The 12879-nt window shown below is 42.9% G+C and overlaps 1 protein-coding gene across 1 annotated transcript in view; it reads right to left on the bottom strand.

Moving 5' to 3' along the window:
* Positions 1-12783, bottom strand: part of LARP6 (La ribonucleoprotein domain family, member 6) — a 39045-nt gene extending 26262 nt beyond the window's left edge. Inside the window, exon 1 of the mRNA XM_006888344.1 lies at positions 12584-12783. Coding sequence (XP_006888406.1) covers positions 12584-12783 — 200 coding nt within the window. The remainder of the gene's footprint in view (positions 1-12583) is intronic.
* Positions 12784-12879: the final 96 nt, after the last annotated feature.

The raw sequence follows: 12879 nt of genomic DNA, 5'->3' as shown, positions 1-12879 counted from the left end.
AGATGAAATCAGTTAGGTGGGGAAATGACAGCCTTTTTAACAAATGGTGTTGGCAAAATTGGAAAACTATCTGCAGAAGAATTAAACAAGATCCCCACCTCACTCCATATGTTCAGCTTTTTAAGAAAGCACCAAACTGCCTTCCAGAATGGTTGTACCATTTTACAATCCCACCATCAATGTATAAGAATTCCTTTTTCGCCACATCCTCTCCAACATTTATTACTTGCTGCTTTGTTAAACTCTGCGACTGTTACTGGTGTGAGATGATAACTCATTGTGGTTTTGATTTGCATCTCTCTTGTTGCCAGTGATTGAGAGCATTTTTTTTCATGTGTCTGTTTGCCATTTGAATATCTTCCATGTGTTTTGCCCATTTTGTAATTGGGTTATCAGTCTTTTTCTTGTGGAGACCCAGGAGTATTCTGTAAACTTTCACTATAAGACTCTTGTCTGAGATGGTACTACCAAATGTTTGTCCCAGTCTGCAGGTTTTCTTTTCACTCTGCTGGAAAAAGTTGTTGATATGCACAGGGATTTAATCTTTGGAAGGTCCATTTATCAATTTTATCCTGTTCAGATTGTGCATTTCTGGCAGATTTACATATTTTTCTATTTGGTCTTGATACTACTGTCAATTTGTCAGGCCAAGGGCTTTTATCCAAATGGAATTGCCATTTATAATTCACAGATAGGGGAGACATACTAATTAAACTTACCCGATGTCCCCAGAACCCTTAACAAGGAACTTGAAACTAGTTCAAAGGGAAGAAGCTACTTGTATTTGCAAGCACAAATAATGCACAAAGCCTATTTACTTCCCTTTCACTTTCTTCTTTCTGTAATTCTGAATTCTTAGGTCACCATATACACTGAAGTGGGATGGGTCTTACCAGAAGAAATGATCAAAATTCAAACAGACAAATGAAAACTCGGGACAAAAAGTTATCAATATCTCCCAAAATATGAAACTAAAGAAGAACTTCTATTATACAAGATTTTATTTTTAAAAAGTTGTCTATCCCTTGCAACAGTTCTTGTAATGCCCTTGTGCTGTGAGACAAAATAAAGAAGTTCATTTAGGTTTTGTGAGCTACGAACTCGTTCATGGATTTCCAGGGGTCCCACACCCTCCTCTCCTGCTTTCCAGTTTCCATCCAGATGATTAACATGTTAATGCAATTGATCTTTGTAACAACTTCTTTAATATTCCTGCATATCTGGTGAGCCAATTTCTATTTACAATAATATTGGAATTGGGACTACTGCCTATTTATGATTATTCCTTGACACTGAATTGCCTTGAATAAGTCTATCAAGCCATCTTTCTTCCATTTAAATTAACAAAAAACTAATAATTTGCATTCCATATGGATATGGATTCTTATGTGAAAGATCGAAATATCCCTATAGAGACATCAAAATTCACCCTCATTGTTGTCAATTCAGAACCAATTCACACGTGATCCTCCACTGGATTTCCAAGACTGTAAATTATGCAGGAACTAATTGCCCACCTTTCTCCCATGGCGCCAGTGATGGATTTGAACCACCAGGAAGGTGCAGCCTTTGGGTTAGCGTGAAACTCCCTACAGCATACACCACTGGAGCTTCTTCTATATAGACATATCAGGCTCAAATTATAAATCTTATGCTTGAGCATTGCCCTGTTTGTATATTGGAACATGATGAGTCATTTAGGGGTTCCTTTAGATGCCCACTCTCACCATGAAAGTATATATTAGACTAGTGATTTGAATATTCTTTTTAATACATAAAAGTGAGCATATACTTAAAGGTAATCCTATAGCTGATAGATCTGTGATGGGAAGGTCTTTTCTTTAAGTATTTTGAACTACATATGGAATGTTGCTGTTGTTGTTAAGTGCTGTTTAGTCACAGGCGACTAATAGTAACCCTATGAATGAAAGTCCTACACACCTTCTGTATAACTTTTGTTCTTTCTCCAGGTTCATAGGGTTTCCACAGGCGAGCTATTGTGGAAGTGGATGCCACTCCTGCTTTCAAGCTTGTTTTAATTGGGGAGCTTCACCAAACACTGTCCCCCATGGGTAACCATTCTCGCATTTGACTCATCAGGGTCACAGTGTTCGGCTTCACAGCAACCATGAGTTACCTCTGTCCAGCAAGTGGACATACCAGGGTTACACGACCTTTGGATTAGGAGCATACACATTAAAAATAAAAAATTCTTTCTAGAACTTACATACCACTATGGCTCAAATTACTGATAATACTGCAGATAGACTGACAGGGCAACAAAAGTCCCTGGAACCCCTTGTCAGGGTAGTGCTCGACAACAGAATCATTCTTGACTTCCTTTGAGTTCCAAAAGTGGAGTATGAGCTATAGCTAATACCTCCTACTGCTCTGAGATAAATTCGTTCTGGGAAGTAGAATAAAGCATTACAAAGATCTGTCAAAGGCTAACTGGTTGCATTAAATACTGCCTATGGCTGTTCATGCCATTTTTGACATCTTTAGCTGGTTACCAAAAAGCATCAGATCTCAGTCATATTAAATACTACAAACTGAACTAGTCACCGAATAATAACTATATTCATTATAAAACTAGCCACATGTGCCTTAAAATGCTTATTCAACACATTATGTGCCTTCGAATCGCCTACGACTCATAGCGACCCTATTTACAACAGCCCTAAACCCTGCTCTATCCTGTGCCAATCTCACTGTCTCTGACACATCACCCTGATTACCCCAGCCACTGACTCAATCCACCTTAAGAAGGTCTTCCCCTCCTGCTCTGTTCCTCCACCCTCCCAAGCATGACATCCTTCTCCAAGGACTGACTGTTCCCTCCATGCAACATGTCCAAAGTATATCAGACAAAACTCCAGAATTTTTGCTTCCAAGGAGCAGCCTGGTCTCTCCCTCTCTAGGACGAACTTATGGGTTCTCCTAGTAGTCCGTGGTATATTCAATACTCTTCTCCAACAGCACAGCTCAAAGGCATCAATTCTCCTTTTATCCTCCCTAGTCATTATACAACTCTCTGATGCATAGCAAGTGATGGCAAAGACCATGGCCTGTGTCAGGCACACCTTAATCTCTAGAGTGACACCATTACTCTTCAGTACTTTGGAGAGGTCCCTAACAGCAGACTTTCCCATCGCAATACGTCTTTTAATTTCTTGGCAGCCAGTGCCAAGAGTGTTGACTATGGAGTCAAGCAAACTAAAACTGTGAACAATCTCAATCTCTTCACCATCCATCCTGATGCTGCCAATCAGCCCAGTGGTGAGGGTCTTTGTCTTCTTGACACTGAGCCTCAATCCATATTGAAGGTTGCAGTCTTTGACCTTCTTCAGCAAATGCTTTAGGTCCTCCTCAGTTTCAGCAATCAGGATTGTGTCATACTCAACATAGCTAATTTTATTGCAAAGAATTAAGTATTTCTAAAAATTTAAAAATCAACATTCCAGTGGAGGCTGCTTTCGCACCTTAAGTAAGCCCTTTTAAAAAACCAAATTGTTCCTTTAATGGGGCCTGTCTGCAACATTAACAATGATAACAACCAGTTTACCCTGGAGATGAGGCCTAATAGCATAGTAAGATGAAACACACTTATCAAACATTTGATTGACTAGAACATAAAATTCCAGAACATGCAACCAAAGTCTGTGTGGAAGAAAAGTTGCTTCTAGTAACTATAAATGTAATCAGTGCCCAGAGCTCTGCTATCCCACTGGGTAGAGAACTAGTGGGCACTGCCAACCTAAAGGCAAGTGGTTCAAAGTCATTAGCAGCTCTGAAGAAGGAAGATCAGTTGGCTCCTCTTATGTAATTTACAGCCTCCAAAAACTTACTGGAGGGTCAGTTATGGGTTGATTTTGACTTGATGACAATGGGTATGCAAGTGATTGATGTTAGTGAATGTGACCTGTGCCCTCTGGTGGTGGCCTGATAAAAAAAGTGAGAGAGAAGATCAACTGCACTTGAAGTGTTTTGTATATAAATTGGTTGAATCAGATCCAAATTAAATACGATTTTAATTTTTCTTTTAAAAAATTATTCTTATTTCTGCTTTATTTATCTACAGTTGACCTCTCAGAAAACTTTTTATCAACCCCGAGCAAATGAGCAAAGGGTCAATAATGTGGTTAAGCTTTTCCAGGAAACTCCCTTGCCTGTTCTTGGAGAGAATAACTACTCTAAGCTCTGCATAAAAGTAATTTTATAAAATGCTTATTTACACTGGCCCCAAAATATCTGCAGGCTGGAACAAGTTTTAAAAAAATATTTATGATCTTTCAATTGAAACTTCTGGGGTCTCATGATAACCTTGTGAATGATTATATAAAGCTGTGTAACTGTCAACCAACCAAAAAGTTACACCTGAACATTCTGCATCTCTCTCTATGAGCCTCGCTATGTCCTCACCACCCTGAAACATTCAGCTTTACTTTGCAAATAAGTGTTTCCAGGTTTGAAATGCTTCTATCCAATAAACGTCCTTGTTTTATTCTAACAGAACTCTAATAATTTTCTCCTCTACAACAATTTAGTGTGGTAGATTGATAGATGGATCTAGAAATACTCTTTAATATTTTATATTTAAAAATTACTATGCTAAAAATTAAGCTCTATTGTACACAGGGTTTTCAAAACCCTGTTATTTCAGAAGTGGATGGCCAATCCTCCTTCCTAGTCTGTGTGAATTTTTTTTTTATAATAGTATCTGACAGGCAAGCATTTTACAGAAAGGAGCAAATAAAAGACATTTACCCAATTAGAGAAATAACCGATAGATTCAGTGTTGCTACCCATCCTTGCCACTTGCATATTCACCCCTTTCCCTACTAAACCAGCATCCCTTTCCACTTCCACCTACACCATTCAACACCTCACTCCCATTAACCAGCCCTTGATATGATGGCTGCGGTTGGGGTTTCTATGATTCTGAACACCTCATGCTGCTGCCAGTCTCTTATCGCATCTCTTGAATTTAAGTGTCTCTAAGTACAACTATCAGATACAAGTATCAGGAAGGCTTCCTATCTCAGACAGTTCTGAGAAAAAGTCCTTTGTCTTGAACTTCTTCTCCAGGACTGACTTCTTGTGGCTTAGTACCTCTTCTCTTCCATTTGTAGCAAGGTGCTAATGCAAGAGGATAGTCTCCCAGGAGAGTGATGTGTCCTCTTGGACTGGTGCATGTGCTCACTAAGTTGTGCCAAGAAATGTGGAGGACAATCACATGGCCAACTGACTGGAAGAGATCAATATTTGTTCCGAAGAACATTCCAAAGAAGGGTGACCCAACAGAGTGTGGAAATTATCAAACAATATCATTAATATCACATGCAAGCAAGATTCTGCTGAAAATTATCCAAAAACAACTGGGTCAATATGTCAACAGATGTACAGGCTGGGTTTAGAAGAGACCATGATAGTAGGATATTATAACTAATGTTAGAAGGATGTTAGGTGAAAGCAGAGAGTACCAGAGGAATGTTTATCTAAGTTTCACTGACTATGCAAAGGCTTTTGACTGTGTGGATCACAACAAACTATGGTTGACTCTGAGAAGAATGGGAATCCCAGAACATTTGATTGTGCTTATGTGAACCCTATATTTGGACCAGGAGGCAGTCGTCAGAACAGAGCAAGGAGACACTGTTTGTTCAAAATTGGGAAGGGTGTCTACCAGGGATGTATTTTATTTGGTCTCCATACCTTTTTAATCTGTATGCAGAACAGATGATCCAGGACAATAGGCTGTACGAGAAGGTATGTGGCATCAGGATTGGAAGAAGATTCATCAACAACCTGCGTTACGCAGATGACACAACCCTGCTTGCTGAAACTGAGGAGGACCTGAAGCACTTGCTGCAGAAGGTCAAAGACTACAGTCTCAATATGATTGAAGCTCAACCTCAAGAAAAGATTCTCACCACAGGGCAAATTGGCAGCATCATTATGGATAGTGAAGAGATTGAGATTGTTAACAGTTTTAGTTTGGTTCCACAATCAACAGTCTTGGTACGAGCTGCCAGGAAATGAAGAGACTAATTGCACTGGGAAGGTCAGCTGTCAGGGACCTCTCCAGAGTACTGAAGAGCAATGACATCTGGCTGGAGACTAGAGTGTGCCTGATCCAGGCCATAGTCTTCACAATTGTGTGCTATGTGTCAGAGGGCTGGACAGTGACTAGGGATGACAGAAAGAGAATTGATGCCTTTGAGCTGTGGTGCTGGAGAAGAGTGTTGAATATACCATGGACTGCTAGGACAACAAATAGGTTCATCCTGGAGAGGGTGAAACCGGGCTGCTGCTTGGAGGCAAGGATTCTGAAGCTTCATCTGACATACTTTGGGCATGTTGCAAGGAGGGAACAGTCCTTGGAGAGGGACATCATGCTTGGGAGAGTGGAGGGAAGGCACAAGAGAAAAAGACCCTCAATGCGATGGACTGATTCAGTGACCAGGGTAATAGGGGTAGATGTGTAGGAGACAGTGAGGTTGGCACAGGATAGAGCAGGGTTTAGGGCTCTTGTACATAGGGTCACTATGTGTTGCAACTGACTTGATGGCAGGTAACAACAACAACAATAAAATAAGAATAAACAGAATGACACTTTTTAAGTGAATGAAGGGAAGACATTAAAACGTTAAGAATAAACAGAAAGACACCTTTTCAGTGAATATGGGAGGAGAATTACAAACATTTAAAGGCTGTAAAGATATTTTCTTTAGTGTTCATTTGTTCCTTACCCCCCTTGTCATAAGCAAAATATTGGGTTAAGAACTGGAAATACAAAGGAAGGTTGCTCTCTAGAAGGATCTGTTTAATGAAGGAGAGAGACATATCTCCGCTCAGTGAAAAAGTAAATGCAAAGACAGAGGTATGCGTTTATTCAGGAAATACTGAGAGCTCCCACTGTGCTAGTACTGGTGTTGTGATGGGTGATGAGGCTACATGAGAACAGAGCAGGCATGGTCTCTGAATTCATGAAATTCATGTTTTCCATGAAAAAAATTTACATAATTAAAAACACGGTAAGAGCTGGACACAGACCATACAAAGTACTGTAACACAGATGTAAGAGAACAAATGTAGCTTTCGAATGGGAACTGGGGTGGGGTGAGGGGTGAGGATAGAGAAGAGGTAGCAAAATTTCAAAGGCTTACTCCAGTTTGAGCTGGACTGCTAACTGGTGGTTCGAACCTGATCAGTGGCACCTCAGGAAAAGGTTTCCCATAAAGATTACTGTTGTTATCCGTTGTCCTTGAGTCAATTCTGACTCCTGTCAACCCCAATACTGTGCAGGATGGAGCTTCTCCATAGGTTTTTCAAGGCTGTGAACTGTAAGAAGCATATCACCAGGCCTATCTACCAAGGAGCTTCAAGGTGGATTTGAGCCATCAACCTTTTGGCTAGTAGTCCAGCCCTTAACATTTGTGCAACTCCTATAGAGCAGTTCTACTGTTTTCTAACCCATGGTTTCCAGAATCAGAATCCACTGTCAGAGTGACATGGAAGTGTGAGTACAAAGGCATGTAAGCCGTGTGCTCAGGGAGCCAGAAGAGGACACTAATGCTGGAGAATGATGAAGCATTGAGAGGCAAGGAAGAAAACACTGAGTTGAGAGGATGATGTGAATCTAACAGCCAGATTCCAAAATCAGGGCTTTCTTCTCTAGACTCCAGGAGCTGTGAAATGCTTGCACAGGCCTCTGTGCCAGACCGGGCCCAAGCAGAGACAATGTGGATCCTATTCTTTACTGGATCCCCTAGTGCTCTGGATCCCTGCCAGCTAGGCTGTGAGCTCAACCACTCTGAAGGATTTTCTGTATGCCAGTGAGCAGTCTGAGACTGAATATTGTGCAACTCAAGCTGACAGAGCTGAGAGAGAAGGGAAGCTCTAGAAGTGAGACCAAGGTCAAGAAGCCCATCGGTATTGAAGTTCAAGAACTTCCTAGGCCCAAGCTTTGTTTATTTTAACAAAGTCTCTGCTAATGGTACAGAACCTATATCTAGATCAAGAGGCTATTGTGAGAACAGAGCAAGGGAATGCTGAATGGTTTAAAATTAGGAAAGGTGTGCGTCAAGGTGATGTATCCTTTCTCCCTATCTATTCAATCTATATGCTGAGCAAATTATTCGAGAAGCTAGACTCTATACAGAGGAATGTGGTATCAGGATTGTAGGAAGACTCCTTAATAACCTTCATTATTCAAAGAACACAATGTTGCTTGCTGAAATCAAGGAGGACTTGCTTGCTGCAGAGGATCAAAGGCCACAGACTTCAATATAGATTGCATCTCAGTATCAAGTAAACAAAAATTCTTACCACTGGACCTGTAAGCACCATCAAGACAGATGGAGAAAAGATTGAATCTGTGAACTCCTTCATCTTACTTGGATCTACAATTGATATCTTTGGTACCAGCAGTCAGGATATCAGGAGACATACTTCACTGGGAAAGTTTGCAGTCAGGGACTTCTCCAAATTATTGATGAGCAATGATGTTAGTCTGAGTACTAAGGTTTGTCACAGTCTTTCCAATCATTTGATATGCATCTGACATCTGGACAATGAATGAGAATGACAGAAGAAGAATTCATGCCTTTGAACTCTGGTGTGGGAGAAGAGTGCTGAATATCCCATGGATGGCCAAGAGAACAAACAGGTATGTCTTGGAGAAGGTGCTGCCAGAATGCTCCCTGGAGGCAAAAAGGGCAAAGCTTTGTCTCACAAACTTTGGGCATGTTGCTAGGAGAAGCTATTCTTTGGAAAGGGCATCATGCTTGGAAAGAGGGAGGGATGGTGAAAGAAAGGTTGACCCTCAACCACGTGGACTGACAGTGACTGCAGCAAAGGTCAAGTGTGTTAGGGATTATGAGAATAGTATAGGATAGCACAGGGTTCAGATCTCTTGTTCATAGGGTTGCTATGAGTCGTATGATACTTAACAACAACAATGGTACAGTAAGCTCTGGTGCCTAATGAGTAAGCGTTCTGATGCCAACCCAAAGACAAGGGGTTTGAAGCCACCAACTGCTTCTTGGGGGAAAGACAGGCAATCTCCTCCCCTGTGATTTACAGTCTATGAAAATTCACTGGAGGGTCAGCTATGAGTCCATTCTGACTCAATGGCAATTAAGTCTGAGGTTTGTTTTGGGGTTTTCCCCCCAACAGTATAAAGATTCCTGGTGGTAATTAAGCATTTGTCTCCTATTAAAAAGATTAGTGGTTTACACACACACACACACACACACACACACACACACCCACACACACCCCACTTCTACAGAGAAAGATATAGTCATTTGCTCTCTTAAAGATTTACAGCCAGGTCCCAACTCTTCTCACCATTTCTTAGTTGTTTGAATGGACAGAAAACCTCATAAGCAGTTCCTTACTTTACCTCTACCTTGAATTCGAACTTCTGAGTTGTAAAACAACCCAGTGGTAGATGGAATTTGCTCCAGGACTTAAGAACCATAAATGACAGCTGAGCCTCTACATCTTGTGGTTCCTAACCTCTACACTATAATAGACAAAGTGCTAGTCTATAGGCCTTTTATTGTAAGAACCACCTTCCCTCTGTAACTTGACTTGTGCCACTATTAGAACCTCTACTCGGAATATTATTGCTTTTTATTTTTTGACTCATGTACTTTTAACTTGTTAGTTAAATTTGTATCTTCTAGGCTGCAACACTTCCATGATACATCTTAAAGGATATGAACATGTATGGCTAAGGACAATTGATAACAGTGAATCTAAATTCCAAAATCAATCTCCATAATAGTCTATGTGTTTCCTACTGCCAAAGGGGCCCTTTAGAGTAGTGAGAGAAGATCTTCACCCTGAAACCTACAGTGTCCCTTTTCAGCAGGAAGTAGCTAAGAGAATACACCATCCCCTTTTCCTTATGAATCAGGGTGAAGTCTCTCTCAGGGAGGAGAGATAGGGAATGGCAAAGGACACATTGACAAAGGAGATTAATCAGAACTGGCTTTGAGAAGCACTGTGGCAAATGGACAATTAAAACAGACATCCGGGGGGTGGGGGAAGAAGAACAAACTGGAGAGGAGGGTAGAGAAAACAGTGCAACAATGAATGAATGAAAACCCAAAATCTCTGTAAATGTTCACTAAAACTAATAAAATTTAATAATAATTAAAAAAAAACGATTTACAGCCTTGGGGCAATTCTACTCTGTATGGCCACTCGAGTTCAAATGGACTCAATGACAACAGGTAATAGCACAATCCCACAATCTAAGCTCCCAGGTCAGGGGACCACTCTTTCCCATGCTGATGTTATTAGGTGCCATTGTGAGACAAATATGACTCATAGTGACCCTGTGAACAATGGATCTGAACCCCATCCTATCCTGTCCCATTCTCACACTTCCTAACCCTATAGAGTTCATTGTAGCAATCACTGTACCAATCCACCTGGTTGAGGGTCTTCCTCTCCTTCGCAGACTCTCCACCTTTCCCAGCATCATGTTCCTCTCCAAGGAATAGCCCCTCTTAGCAACATGCCCGAAGTATGTGAGGTGAAGCCTCATCATTCATTCTTGCCTCCAAAGAGCACTCTTGCTGCACCCTCTCCAAGACATATCTGTTTGTTCTCTTGGCCGTCCTTGGAATGTTCAGTGCTCTTCTCCAGTACCACAGCTCAAAGATATCAATTCTTCTTCTGTCATCCTTATTCACTGTCCAGCTCACAGATGCACAGCAAGATGCACCTTAGTCCTCAAACTTGTATCATTACTCGTCAGTAATTGGGAGAGGTCCTTAACTGCAGGCTTCCCCAGTGCAATTTGTCTCCTTATTTTCGGACTGCAGGTACCAAAGGTGTTAATTGTGGACCCAAGTAAAATGAAGTTAACAGTTTCAATCTCTTCTCCATCCTTCATGATGTTACGTTTTGGTTCAGTGGTAGGAATCTTTGGGGGTTTGTTAGATACAGAGATGCAATCTATACCGAAGGCTGCATTTCTTGATCTTCTGCAACAACTGCTTCAAGTCCTCCTCATTTTCAGCAAGCAAGGTTGTATCATCTGCATAACCCAGGTTATTGATCAGTTTCCCTCCAATCCTGATTCATAGAGTACAGCTTCTTGAATAATTTGCTGAGCATACAGATTGAATCCTCTTTCCCTTCCCCTGGGAGGGGATTCCCATAGTCACAGGCACATGAAGTCAGAAAGATATACCACTCAGGGCTATTTTATTATGACCCCTGAAATCATCTGAGTAAGTGGCCACCTTCTTCTCAAAACCGTGAGCTGCTGCAGGTCAGTGACTAAGAATTTTTTATTGTTATAATTTCAATACTGAGCACAGAGTTGACGGAATAAATGAACTAAGCTTTACAGTATATAAAGTGCTGATATATCTATTGCATCATATACTAGGGTACAGCCTCCCTACCCCAAACTGTTAGTCTGGGCTTCACTGGAATTGATTTGTCACTACCTTGGTTGATTGGAATACAGGGGCCTCAAAGTCCTGACAGGTCCCACTGGAAGAGTATTAGGCAGCAATGGGGGATGGCTCCAGCCCCAGGATCCTTACACTCCTGAGTTTAGTATTCTTCCAATGAAGCAGCCACGGGTGTGCTGGGAAATTACCCTGTAGAGTCATGACAGCAAAAAGCATGTGCACAGAATTCCAGAAACAAGAAGGCTCTTCATAAATGCCAAGTGGCATTTCCCAGAATTTGTGAGTTCTTTTTCTGCTCACTCCCATCTCTATGGAAATTCCAGACTGTAGCTCTTCTCCACGAAAGAAGAAGACCCCAGACGTGAAGGACCTGGGTGTTAGTCAGAAACACTCTGAAGTGTCTGACTGAGGGCCAAGCTCAGAGGCCAGAGGCAAGGTTAGACAGGTGCTAAACAAGCTCCAGACACTCATCACCAAGGAGCCCACAAGATGATGCTGCTGCTGGTGTACAAATCAGACGGGGAAGACCGCATGAAAATGGGATTAGCCTCCCAGAGGAAGCGGAGGAGGATGCCAGCAACAAACCCTTAACTGAGAGTCCTCTAGAACACCAGGACATGGCTCCTGGGGGGGTTTCCCAGCAGCAAGTGTAACCGCCACTGGCCTCCCACCACCTGGAGATACGGAGAAGCCTTCTGGAGGGACAGGGAGATAAGAGATCATGGCAGTGAAGGCTGTGTGGGATCTCTTGAAAAGACGGGTTGGTGGCCCAAGCTCAGGGGGGAAAACTAAACCATGTTGTGCATCAATGCGTGAGCTCTCAGTGGGAAGGAGGTGGCAAAGATGCCCCAATGAGGGCTTCATATTAGCGCTTTGGATATCAGCCACATGCAGGCCCCTCAGAGCCCCACCATCGACCTTGGGAGCCTAGCTCCAGTTAGCTAAGTGCAGGCTGGGGCTCTAATAACCACCAAAGGCTGGTTCTAACTCACTCCCACAGCCACAGGGTTGCCTCCCTCAAGTCCCCTGAGCTCGCCAAGTTGTTTGTTTGGCTCCCCAAGTCATTCCTCTCCGACACAGAGGACCCCGTACCCCCGTACCTCCTCTTCCCTAAGCCCGCAGTGTGGACCTGCGCCTACCTGTGTCCTCGGCCCGCCTCCTCCTCGCTGGCGCTGCCCCACCCGGGGCTCAGGTACCGCGCCCCACGCCCCGCGCCCCGCGCCTCCGCCCCCTCCTCGTCCTCTTCCAGCTCCTCTACGTCCTCGGCCTCCTGGATGGCGACGCGGATCTGCACCGCGGTCTCGGGCCTGGACGGAGCCTCCTCGCCTGGCTGGGCCATGGCTCGCGGGTGGGCAGGGACTGCGGCCAGCGCTGCCCGGTCCCCGCGCCTCAAGGCCGAGCTGGCGGGTGGCAGCGACCAGGCGGCGGACGGAGA

The sequence above is a fragment of the Elephantulus edwardii genome, unplaced genomic scaffold (assembly GCF_000299155.1).
Source record: "Elephantulus edwardii isolate Elephantulus edwardi_28Jun2011 unplaced genomic scaffold, EleEdw1.0 scaffold00066, whole genome shotgun sequence".
NCBI lineage: Eukaryota > Metazoa > Chordata > Mammalia > Macroscelidea > Macroscelididae > Elephantulus > Elephantulus edwardii.
This window is presented reverse-complemented; position numbering and strand designations above follow the sequence as displayed.